The sequence below is a fragment of the Alligator mississippiensis genome, chromosome 9 (assembly GCF_030867095.1).
Source record: "Alligator mississippiensis isolate rAllMis1 chromosome 9, rAllMis1, whole genome shotgun sequence".
NCBI lineage: Eukaryota > Metazoa > Chordata > Crocodylia > Alligatoridae > Alligator > Alligator mississippiensis.
In genome coordinates, this window is record NC_081832.1 from 1,958,564 (window position 1) to 1,970,859 (window position 12,296).

General features: G+C 57.3%; 2 protein-coding genes across 5 annotated transcripts in view; both read left to right on the top strand.

The window, feature by feature from the left end:
• On the top strand, positions 1-7,139 carry C9H20orf202 (chromosome 9 C20orf202 homolog). The gene is made up of 2 exons (XM_059713054.1): positions 1-210; positions 6,909-7,139. Exons 1-2 carry the CDS (start codon positions 1-3, stop codon positions 7,137-7,139), a joined length of 441 nt encoding a protein of 146 aa, XP_059569037.1.
• Positions 2,851-12,296, top strand: part of RAD21L1 (RAD21 cohesin complex component like 1) — a 27,837-nt gene continuing 18,391 nt past the window's right edge. For 2 of the 4 annotated variants that reach the window (XM_006274257.4, XM_019483764.2), the window contains exon 1: positions 2,851-3,676. The gene's annotated coding sequence lies outside the window, so the exon portion shown is untranslated. Of the gene's footprint in view, positions 3,677-7,137; positions 10,877-12,185; positions 12,244-12,296 lie in introns of those variants that run through there. The other 2 variants (XM_019483763.2, XM_059713148.1) reach the window with 2 other exon arrangements.

A 12,296-nucleotide genomic window follows, 5' to 3' on the forward strand; every position in this document is an offset into this window, starting at 1 on the left:
ATGGCCCGGGCATCCCCGCCCCGCAGCCCCCGCAGCCACGCAGGCTCCGCGAGCCGCCCCGCCTCCCGCCCGGCTCTTCTCCCGGGCTGCGGGGCCGCTGGAGCGGAGGAGGAGGAGGAGGACGAGCCGCGCCAGACCCGCCTCCCCGCCAGCGCAGGGCTGGAGGAGTCCGTGCCCCCCCCGGCCCACTGGGGACCCACCGAGCTGCGGGTCCGGCAGCCCCCTCCACAGCCTCCGGCTGCACTGCTCCCCGCACCTGTCCTGTCACACCGAGTCCCGGGACCTCCTGGCCAAGCCCCAGCACGCGCCCATCCTGCATGGGAGTGCCAGGGGCTGGAGCAGGTGGCATTGGGGGCTCCGGGGCATGGGTTTTAAGGGGTAGAGGGTGCTCGGTAGAAGTAGTGTGCACCATGCGCCCATCTCTACGACCAGGGTGAGTGTGGGGCTGCTTCGCTGGCACTGCTCCGCTCACGTCCCTGGACAGGGGTTCACTGCTCGGCAGCCACAGGCTCCCTCGGGGCGGTGGGCACTCGCTGGTGTGCTTTGCTTGATGCCCACCCGTGGCCTCGCTCCTGTTTGTTTTCTTTTTTGTTGTCCCAAGGAATTAACTGGTATGTCCCCAGCGACCTGCCTTGTTCAGGGAGGCTCATAGGTTCCAGTCCGTGAGTTTTTTTGGAAGTGCAGGTACGTCAAATAGGCCTGTGTCACACAGCAGCAGAGAGCAGAGGCTGAAGGGAGAGTGACTGGGTCTCACCAGGGGTTTTCTCCCCTCTCACCAGCAGCCTCCAGCATTTCAGGTCCAGGAAGTCCTGATGCGGAGGCCGTGCCCCTCGCTCCGGTGCTTCAAAGCTAACGACGCCCCTTCCTCCAAGCGCATGTCCAGTCCCTTTGTGAATGTGAATGTGGCTGAACTCTCAGCATCCACCACATCTAGGAGCAACGACTCCCACGCTTGACACTTCCACGCTGGATAGAGTTGGCCCATCGTTGCTCCTGCTCATGAGAGGAACAATATCCATTCATCCCACAGCCCTAGCAATGGACCAGGGTCGGAGCCTGCCCTTTGCTGCCCTTCCCGGGAGCAGGCTCTCAAGGTCGGAGAGGCGCACGGGTGGAACATTATCTCTGCAGACACATCGGAGCTTGCTGTAACAAAGAAAGTCTCCCTGGGGTGCTGCTAGCAGAGAAAGAAGCTGTTTATTACTTTGAGTGCCTTTAATGGGATCCTGAATGCCGTGTCCAGGATCTCCAAGACCACGTGATTTGGGAGCCCCACCTGAGACCCCCAAAAGGCTTGGTGTGCAGGACAAGCAGAGCACCCACCTTCAGAAAATCAGGCTCAGAGCAAGCTAGGCCTGAAAAGCTGGACACCCCTAGTGTACCAGCACCGGGCCTTGGCCCCTTTAAGCTAGGGACTGGCAGAGCAGGTGCCTGGGAGCAGGTGCTGGAGAGATTGGCCTGCTGGGATATAAAAGGCAGCCTTGGCACTCATCAAAGGGAGCTGCAGCAAGAGGGAGGAATCCCCTGGCTGGAGGTTGTAGCTGGCAGGTTGCCTCCTGGGGGAGACCTTGGCAGCCGGCTGGGAGCGCCAAGAGGTGAGGCTCTGCGCTGCGGGGCACTGCCTATGCCTATGCCTTCCAGACCCAAGGGGGAGGTGGGTGGGACTGGTGTTGTGTTGACCACTTGTACCCTGTGTAGCAGGCTCCTGCCATGCCCAGGGCATCTCATAGGCTCTGGGGAGCAGGGGCCTCTTCTCTGCCTCCAACCCCACTTACCGGTGAGAGGTGCCTAGTTCTGTAGGTCCCTGCTGACCCATTCACGCTACGTGGCTTCCCCAGTGCTTCTCCCTGCTAGGCACGGACATGTCCCAGAGAGGAGCAGGGAAGCGCTGGCTGCTGCACGCACACCTGGGGTAACGAGATGAAGAGAGGGTTGGTGCCTTTGAGCAAGCAGCCCTGGTGAGCATGATTTGCTGTGGAGGGGGGTTTGCTCCTGAGAAGCGGGTGGAGAATTGGGAGTGCAGCCACCGGCTCTGGGACAGGGGGAGGAGGCGGCTGTGACTCCCCCCTGGAGCCCGTCTCCCTTTGGACTCCCCTCGTGCACACGGCCTCTGCCACCCCAATTAACCAGGCACAGCCTGAGTGACGTCCCTGCAGCAGTGCCTGCTCCCGTGCAGGGGAAGGAAGGAGCTCTATGCCCAGAGCTGCTTCTTGGTGGGTGGCTGTGCCAGGCCCCCCAGTTCAGCCAGGGGGCACGGCTATCCCTGTCCCAGTGTGACTGCTATGCGCCATTTGTCCTGGAGAAGCAGCTGGCTGAGCCCTGCTGACAAGTCCTGCTGCGTGCTGAAAGGCAGCATGGAGGTGAAAAAAGCACCCCTACTCTGAGGGCATTTCTCTGCTGCCTCCAAGCCATGCTAGGAAGCATGGCATGCCTGCTCCGGGCATGCCCCTGCCCAAACAGATGGCCTAGCCTGGGGGGGCTTACCCAGTGCTTGTCTGTGAGCCTCCCTGAGACGGTGAGCTCATCGGCGTGGGTCCAGCGCTGCTCTAAGTGCTGCATCACTTCCATTTTGGAGCATGGCAGGTGCAGAGTGGGCAGGCCAGGCTTTGCTGCTGTGCTCCTGTCATGGTCCAGGGCAGGGAAGATGTGCCATAGGCTGCCTGCAGGGTTCAAAACCCCCATGGCACCTATAGAGGAGCAGACGGATCCTCTTGCTCCACCTTGCTGATAACAGCTGACTTCTGCCCACCCCGGAGCACCTGCCACCTCTCTTTGCAGGCAAGGAACATGGCACTTGTGCAGCAGGAAAGGCCTGGGACGGAGGGGAAGGGGGGCGGGGGGGCTCTCTTGTGTGGTGTGTTGCCCCTGGGAAGACAATCCCAGATCCTACATAGCATCCCAGGCCTGCAGATCCTTGTTATGCAGCAGCCTCTCTTAGGGCCCTGGTCCCCGCTGCAGGGGTGTGCATGGACATGCATTAGGAAGGATGTCAAAGGTGGGAGGACTGCAGAGCATGGTCCAGCTCCTTGCTTTCCTATAGGCTTCAGCATCCTGGGCAAGTCCCTTAGGCCCTGTCTCGGAGGTCTCAACGGGGAGTGAAGCTCTACCAAGCAATTTGACCACAACAGCTGCCACCAGCAAGATGCATGGCCTTGATATTCCCCCCTCCCAGGTTCCTCTCCCAGCTGCTCTGCCTGTGTGTTCCCGTCTCCAGCACTTCTGCCGAGAGCAAGTGGCAGCTTGGCCTCCCTGCTTGGCTTGTGCTGCTTTCTCTCCTGCCTGAAGCAAGCAGCCCGTGTCCGCTCTTTGTGGAAGCGCTGGAGGTCAGGTGCTGTTGTGCGTGACTTGCTGCTCCCTCCCTGCTCCGAGTGCTGCAGTCTGGAGAGAGAGGGGAAAAAAAAACAAACCCATTTCCAAAGTTGAGTCACCAGTTGCTTCTGTTTTCCTCACTCCCCGGCACTGCTGCACAGGACAGGCTGCGGAGCTGTGTGTAGCAGCCCCAGAGCAGCTCGAGGACGAGGTGGGGGCAGAGGGGAGAGATCCCAGAGTCCTTAGTTTGTCTGCCCAGCACGTAGGGCTGGCGATTTCATGGTTGCTTTGTGCTGGGAGAATGCAACTGGAGGAGGAGCAGAAAGCACATCTAGAGCATGCCCTGGCCTGGCTGAGGAGAGAACTGGTAAGAGCTTTTCCAGTTTTATAGCCCTACTGCTAACCCTTTCTGTGCTGTGACAATGAGTGCATCCAGACACGTGCGCGTGCCCATACACCTGAAACAAGCATGCAAACATGAAGACTGGCACGCGAGTCTACATGCACCCATTCATGCAAACAGGTTCAGAAATTCTCACATTGGTTTGCCCACAGAAATGGGAGTTCATTCGCAAGTTCAAGTTCATAAGAACACGCGCTCGCAAAACCACGTGTCGGTATGCATATACACACGTGCACGCACACACTGAACCATCATTTATGGAGCACTCGAAGTGCCTTATGAGCAAAGAGCCCCATTTTACAAGTGGGAAAACTGAGGCAATGAGGGATCAGGAGACTTACCCAAGGTCACCTGGTGAGTCTGGTGCCAGGTGATTTACCTATGTGACCGCCCTGATGCAAGGACCCTTCTTAGCTTCGCAGTCCCCAGAGATTGGTGACTTTTTTTTTTTTTGTGCCAGGGTGAGAGTGTATGTGCTAGAGCGTGCATATACACACGTGTGTGCACACACTGAGCTACCATTGATGGGGCATTCAGAGTGCTTTACGTACGGTATATGGTGACTCTTCCCTACAGCCTGGGAAGCTAGAGCAGTGCGACACCAAGCGCACTGGTCAGAAATAGTGGCACGTCTGCTCCAGGACCTGCTCACTGTCTCTGTGCTGATGTTTACTCATCAAGCCTGTCTCAGTGGGACGAAGCCAGGTGACCGGAGCCATCAGCCAGCTGGAAAGGCCCAACCATGTGATTGCTCCTATGCCTCATCCTCTGACGCTCGGTGCCAGGAACGGTGTCGAGCCTTACAGCAGGGGCTCAGCTGGCAGGGAGTGAGATCTCCCCAATAATCAAGGGTGACAGCAGCCATGTCCTGGCTCCCTCCTGCAAAATGCCAGCGCTCTCCAATGGCCTGAGCCTGCAGCGAGCAGGAAAGCAACGGAGCACCAAGAAGCACCGTGCTGCCTGCTGCATGGGTGGAGGTTGACTGTGACGTGGGATATGCAAGGGCTCAAGGTTGACTGCCCTCCCCTGTTCCAGGTAGACCTTTCCCCCCTGCTGCAATGGAGGGTTGAACATAAGGCCACGCGATCCCCAAGAAGGGGGAGCCTGGAGTATGGACCACGGGGATCTCGGGCTGCAAGCATGAGGGCAGGGGGCACAGGGAGAAGGGGGCCAGGATTCGTGCTTCAGCTCTGGGCAGCAAGAGAGCGCTACAGCCAAAGGCAGGGAGGCCAGAGAAGACAGGAGGAGAAAAGGCATGTAAGCTAGTGGTAGCAGGTGAGAGAGAAGCTGAGAAATAGCTAGACATGGGGTGGGAAGGAAAGAGGCATGAGAGACGGGGAGGGGGCAATGCATGGGGTGGAGGAGCAGAAGAGGGGTCCACATCAGGAAGAGGATTAAATGTGCTTTTGGGGGAAAGAGGGCACAGGAGAGCCCGTGCAGGGCCTGGGAATGGGAGGACGAGAGGGAAAGAGGAGCATGGAGGAGTGGGGAAGGGGGAGAGGATGCTGCAGGGCCTGGCTGTCATCATCGGGGTGCTGGAGGCAGCCTGCGCCGGGGTGCCGTGCTGAGGCTGCCTTGGCTGTGGTCCTGCCTGGGAGGTAAAGTTTCCTTGCTGCCTCGTTAGTATTCATAGCTTTCCACCGCAGCCTGCGCGCCAGCAGACACGCGCGTCTCAAGGTGACGCAGAGGTCAGGCCTCGATGAAGGAGAAAACAGCTGAGCGTTTCTGGAGCTCGGGCACAGCCCTGCACAGAGGCAACGATCTGTGTCCGTCCCTGTACTTCCAGTGCCTCCTACCCGGGCACACGAGGATAGACTGCATCTCTGTGTAACAGCACACCCACGACGTGTGCCCCGCCATGCTAAGCCAGGGCATCTTGCTGCTCAGATGCATGTGCTGTCACGTGGGCTCTCAGGCCTCTCCGCACCCCTCACCCTGACACACTGGCCCCAAATCACTCATCTCTGGGGTCTGCGGAGCTAGGAAAGGTCCTGGCATCAGGGCTGTTGCACAGGTGAATCTGCCTGGCACCAGACTCACCAGGTGACCTTGGGCAAGTCCACTGATCCCTCATTGCCTCAGTTGCCTTACCTGTAAAATGGGGCTTTTTTTCCCTCCAGTCTGGCCTGCTGAGATAGCAAGGCCTCTGAGACAGGAATTTGCTTTTCCTCAGTGTCTGTGCAGTACCAGTCTCTGGACTCATCCTGCAGCCATGCAGGGTTACCAATGGGCTGACTCTCTCAGGCATGCCATCTCCCTGATTTTGCCTCTCTGGTGCACTGAGTTGCTTTCTGCATTCCCCGTCCGTTCACTTGTCCTCTCGCCCTGCGGGCAGGGGCAGCTGATGTTCAGCCTCTGGCCTCTCGCGTTTCAGCCCAGGCGAGCTGCTCAGGTGAGGAGTGCAGCTTCTCTCCGCAAGTAGCTAAATCAGCAGAAGTGCCAGCGTGGGCACCGTTACATCCGCATAAATGCGCCTTACGCTCAGATAGCCTGTTCGCTTATACTGATGATATTCCTGATGGCTGTACTGATATCACACCCTTAATAATAATGCAGCTATGCCTGAGTTCGGCTGGTTCCTTTAGACCAGTGATTTGCGACCTTCTTTTTCATTTGTGGATCTCTTTGGAAACTTTGCGTGTAGGTGTGCACCCCTTTGAACTGTAAGAGTAGGTATTCACATACTTTTAATTGACCATAGTCATCTTCCGCGGACCCCTTAGACAGTCCTTGGACCCCATGTGGACTGCAGATTGAAAACCACTGCTGTAGACAGACGAGTACGAAGACACAATCGTCAAACCCAGGCTCCTCTTGAAAGCAGAGGGTCTTTCCCACCTGTCCCTTCATCTTGTATAAAGTTTCTTTTCCCCACCCTTCAACGCATGAGATGTGTTCAGCAACCTTTCACCCTGTGCCCCTTATGTCCCTCCATCTGCAGCCCCTCTCCTCATCCTCGCTGGCCCCTTCACGCAGTTATCTTCACAAATCTAGTTGGCCTAGGACAGCGAACGAGGTAGGAAGAAGTCAAGGGCTGGGGGTGTTCAGAAAGCACCTCTGCGCTTAGACAAGATGGTTCCCTTGCATCAGCTCTGCTGTGCCTGTCTGTCCGCTCTACCAGATCAGGCTCAGGATCCAGGGTCTAGTGCGGTGCTAGAGACTCAGCCTGCCTCTATCTTCTTATGTCCCGCTGCAGTCCGAGATGCAGCTCCAGGACCAGAGGCTGCGGGAGAAGCTGCTACAGCTACACGCCGGCATGCAGGACCTGAAAGCGGAGTGCGCTTACTGGGAGCGTTCAGACCCCAGCAGGGAGCCCGTGAGCACCAGAGCTCGGTCCAGTTCGGAGGACATGGGTGTGCCGGCCCCCACAGACAGCCCGACTTCTCCGCTGAAAGGGGAGACCAGCAGGAGGAACTCCGTCCCCTAGCGCGCCGACAAACAGAATTGATGTTCATCGGGAAATAAACCCGTCTCTCCAGTCAACCCCAGGTAGAAGCTGTGCCTGCTCCTTGCAGGGTCAAACGGATCGGATCCTGTATGAACAAGTGGTTTAAAATTCTCGCCACGGATTAGTATTGCTAACGTGTCTGTGCGGCTGTCCGCACCCCAAGTGGCTGTGGCTGCTTGATCCCATTTCTCTCGGGACACCAAAGCTAGGAAGCCCTGCCTTTTGCAATAAAAGTGTCCCAGACACATGTCTCATACATGTTTCTTTCCAGCTCCCCACGCATGGCCCAGTGCTACTTCCATGCTCCACTGCAAACCATCACGAGCAAGGTCACCTCTGGCATGGTTTGCTTTGACACCTGGAGTCATATAGATCAGGACACTCCTGTTCCCATTCAGGCTCACTTTACCCTTGAATCAACGGTACTGCTCCTGGAGACCGTGCTAGCAAACCAGAATAAGAGTCTCAAAATATGGCACTTTGATGAATGCAAAACATCCATCGCAACCACTTCAGTCCCCTGATCCTAACACACACCTGTCCTTTCCATGATATCCAGCAGAGAGGCAAGTTCACAACCATCTAAGTGCAAATTTCATCCCATTCTCCCCCCCTCACTGGGCACGGTATATTTGGCTATAGCTTATTTCCCAGGCTGGATCCATGATACCCCCACGCCCATTTATGTCCAAAGTATTTCAAGAAAAAAATGTCTGGTGACGTACTTCTCATTGCGTGAAAGGCAGAGTCCCTTGCCTAGCGCTCTGCAGGTTTCCGGAGGGAGAGTCCCCTCCGCTGACGGAGGTTTTCTTTCTGCAAAGAGAGCTTTGTTAGGCAGGTTGTGCTAGATGATGAAACAGCTCCATGTGTGGAAATGACACTGAGCCAAGAAAATGGGACTGCAAACAGCCTTTTATTGTCACCAGGAGCAAGGAGGCTGCTGCTGTCTCTAGGCCCCTCCTCGCCCTCTTTGCGAGGACACCTGCTACTGGAGAGCGCTGGGCTGCTGCCAGGAGCGCTCTCAGGCCAAAGGGAGCCCCTTTCACCTGTGCATTAAAAGCTGCTTAGCCCTTGCCATGCAAAACCGATGTAGAAAAATGCTGGAAGGTGGGTGGTTTCCCTAGAGGGAACCTCACTCTGCTACACATGCAATCCACAGGGCAAAGGACTGATTCCCAAGCCAAAAAAGGCTTGGCGGGGTGTGGGGGAGTAGTTGAACGCTGCAGCATGCTCAAGCTAGACCATCCCGGGGCTGGCACAAGGAATGGTTTTAAACATCTTCAGCAAGGATCCCTGAAGTTTAATTATCTCCAGCTAACACCAGGCCCCTAGGGAGAGGCGAGAAGCCATGGGGGAAGAGCGGTACCTTGTGCGGAGAGCTGGCAGCCGCTGACGTGTGGGGCAGAGGCTCTGTAATGCAGAAGGATGCCACTGGCCTTGCTCTATTGTAAAGCAAAGTGGATGCGACAGGACTGTGAGAACCCCATTACTTTTCTGCATTGTGCTGGTTATTTATAAATCAGCATGGGCATGGAGGGCAGTACTTGGGAAGGGGAGACGGACTGAAACGCATTCATGATGGTATCTCCTCCCCCCGACATGCTGCCTGCACATGCACGCATGCACACACCTGGCATCACCGTTTCGGCTTGGAAACCAGCTGAGAGTGGAGCTAACTTTTCCTTTGTTAAAACAACGCCTCCTGCATCGGTGCTGGGGTCAGGTGAGAGGGTCCTGAGGTCCCTGCCATTATTCTGTAGTACCTGCAGAGCCTGCCACCCACGCTCGTGCCAGCGGGCAGCTGTAGGCGGGTACAGCTTGTTTCATCCCACCCCTCATCGATACCGCAGTCTCCTAGCCTTCCTCCCACCGCGGTTCTTCAACCACATTGCCCTTCCTGCCAGTGGTTTTCTCTCTTCCTCACCACTGGAACAAGGGTCCTAAAGCACACCGGCTTCTGTTAGCCTGGAAAGAGGAGAAGCAGGTGCAGGGCATTTCAGTCCAGCAATTTAAAGCGCTGGGACTGGAAAGGAGAAAAAGGGGAAGGAAACCCTTTCATTTTGGATGTTTGCCAGAAACAGAATTAGGTCCTTGCTACAGAAGTCCTGCAAAAAACGACGTGCTGAGGTTTCTCCGCTCTACTGGAAGCTCCTGCAGACATCGGGAAAGGCCTGTGAACGTGCTTACACGTGGGATTTGCTGTGCCAGCAGGTTTCTATGAGTTGCCTTGAAAACCTCTGGGAATAACCTGCTTGAGACGTAGAGATCCTCCCTGCGCACCTGCACGTGGTAAGCCCAGTCTGTCCTGATAACTGCGTGTGTTCAGAGATCAGGCATGTTGTGTGCACAGGCATCAGCGTACATGCAAATGGAGCAGCTGCAAAGAACCTGGCAAGGACTGGATAAATCGTGCCCGAGGAAAAAGTGCAGATCTGCAAGACCGACTCAGAGGAAGCTCCTAACTACTGGATCAGAGAGAAGGGAACCCTTCACCAGCTAGATATTGCAACAGATGCCTGGGCTTCTTTCTAGGAAGTTGCTGGATTGAGAGCAAGTGCTTGCAGTGACCTTGGAACACAGCACTAGGAAGGAGCTTGCAATTACCCGGTCAAAGAAATGCTAAACATGCTGATTTTTTATTTTTTTTAATTATTTTTTAAGCACTGATGCTGCCAGGTTTTCTGCCCCTGGGCCTGGTACCAGCTCACGCAAACTCCTGTTTCAGTTGCATGCTTGAAGCAAGCAAGCAAAGGGAGGAAAGCTTCTTCACAGCAAAGTCCGTTCAGACGCAGCGTGAGTAATGTCACACGTGTCGAGTACGTGCGGTGGGGAGCCTGCGGCAGCCCGGCAGGAAAGCTGTGAACTCTCTGCCCGCTGTGAGCTGGGCCGTGCCGCTGGGACATGACGGTGCGCTATGAAATGCAAAGCCAGCACCCGTCACGTGCCTGCCAGTCTCGTGACGAGCACCCCCAGGATGTCACTGGCTGGGAGGGAAGTGTCCTAGTCCAGCTGTCAGACAGCCAAGCGCTGGATTTTTCCTTCCCAGGGACAGTGCCACCTGGTGCCAGCCCTCATCAGTCACTGTTCAAAGTGTCGGTTTGGAAAAGCAATTGTAGAATGAGGTGTGGGGGGGGTCTAGCATTGTTCTTACTTCAAACATGCTTGGTTTGTAAGTGAAAAGAGAGGATGTGTGTCCCCCCCATGTTGCATATCCAGTTGGGGATGTGGAAATCCAGCTGCGTTTTGTCTGTCTTGCAGTCTGAGAACGTAGCAAAGGCAAATCCACGGAGAGCGCAGAAGGCAAGACACCATCCTGTTCATTCTTCTTGCACGCTTGCTTTGCTAATAGGAGTAAATGAAGCAGCTGAGCCTGCTCTGGCCTGGGTCGCTATTGCTGGGGGAGGGTTACTCCTATGGTTAGCCCCAGGAACTGGGCTGAGCCACACACCCCCCTGCCAGCTGATGCAGGCAGCAATGGGAGAGTGGACAGATCCCATCACACAGGGGCTCTCGTCTCGGCACGGCCTGTCTGTGCGCGTGGGAGTGCAGCCCAAGGGGTGCTGTCCAGAGCTGTGTGTGGTCTGACTGCTTCCAAGGAAATGCCTCTTGCCCTGGCCCCGGCGGGTGGCTGAGACGACATCCAAAGCTCTGGCCAAACTCCAGGCTGAATGCTATGGGTCCAGCTCCACGCAGGTGATCACAGCTCAGGGCACAAGGTAAGGCCGGTTTATTTCCTTGGGGCTGGGTTTGTTGTATGCTCTTTCATAGACAGGGCAGGGACCTCCAGCCTCATCGCCTTATCCTTCCAGTCCGTTGGTTCAAAAACCCGGGCGGTAGCTGCACGAGGGCTGCCGTGTCTGCAAATCGAGTCCTGTTCTGCAGTCGCTCGTGCCAGCATAGCTCCGAGGGAATCTGCTCCAGCGGCAGATCAGTCGGGGCCTTTCTCCTGCGGGGGCAAACCCCATCCCTTGCACAGAGTAAGGCATTGTATTTCCCCTGAGGTACCTGAGTGCAGCAAGCGGGCTCTTTGCTGGGCTGGCTCGCATCCCTTGCACCGGGCAACACATTGCATTTCCCCTGGGGTACCCGAGTGCAGCGAGCGGGCTCTTTGCTGGGCTGGCTCGCATCCCTTGCACCGGGCAACACATTACATTTCCCCTGGGGTACCCGAGTGCATCGAGCGGGCTCTTTGTGGGGCTGGCTCACATCCCTTGCACCGGGCAACACATTACATTTCCCCTGGGGTACCCGAGTGCATCGAGCGGGCTCTTTGTGGGGCTGGCTCACATCCCTTGCACCGGCCAACATATTGCATTTCCCCTGGGGTACCCGAGTGCATCGAGCGGGCTCTTTGTGGGGCTGGCTCCCATCCCTTGCACCGGGCAACATATTGCATTTCCCCTGAGGTACCTGAGTGCAGCGAGTGGTCTCTTTGCGGGGCTGGCTCGCATCCCTTGCACCGGGCAACACACTGCATTTCCCCTGGGGTACCCGAGTGCAGCGAGCAGGCTCTTTGTGGGGCTGGCTCGCATCCCTTGCACCAGGGCAACACACTGCATTTCCCCTGAGGTACCCGAGTGCAGCGAGTGGTCTCTTTGTGGGGCTGGCTCGCATCCCTTGCACCGGGCAACACACTGCATTTCCCCTGGGGTACCTGAGTGCAGCGAGCGGGCTCTTTGCTGGGCTGGCTCGCATCCCTTGCACCGGGCAACTCATTGCATTTCCCCTGGGGTACCTGGGTGCAGAAAGCAAGCTTTTTGGAGGGCTGGCTCTCATCCCTTGCACTGAGCAAGGCATTGCATTTCCCCAGGGGTACCCGAGTGCAGCGAGCAGGCTCTTTGCGGGGCCGGCTCACCGCTGCCCGTGCTGCAAGCCGTCCCGCGGGGCGGCAGGGCCGGGAGAAGCGCTGCAGCGCCGCCGCCGCCGTACACACGTGCGCCCGGGTTGGACGCGCACCGCAGCTCGGAGCCTGCAGCTCCGCCGCGCGGCCCCAGGGGGCGCCGCCGCGCCGCGCATGCGCCGTGGCGGGAGGTGCTGAGGCGGGAACACCCTGCCCCCCCCCACACACGACGCCCTGCGCTGGGTGCGCCCCCCCCCTCAGCCAGGGGCTCTGGGACCCCACCCTGCCCCTCTGGG

What these genes read in the sequence shown, in the direction of transcription:
- C9H20orf202 (XM_059713054.1), top strand. Translation starts at nt 1, where the DNA reads ATGGCCCGGGCATCCCCGCCCCGCAGCCCCCGCAGCCACGCAGGCTCC. An exon ending in GGGGACCCACCGAGCTGCGG is followed by an intron (nt 211 to 6,908) that starts GTCCGGCAGCCC and finishes GTCCCGCTGCAG; the next exon opens with TCCGAGATGCAGCTCCAGGA.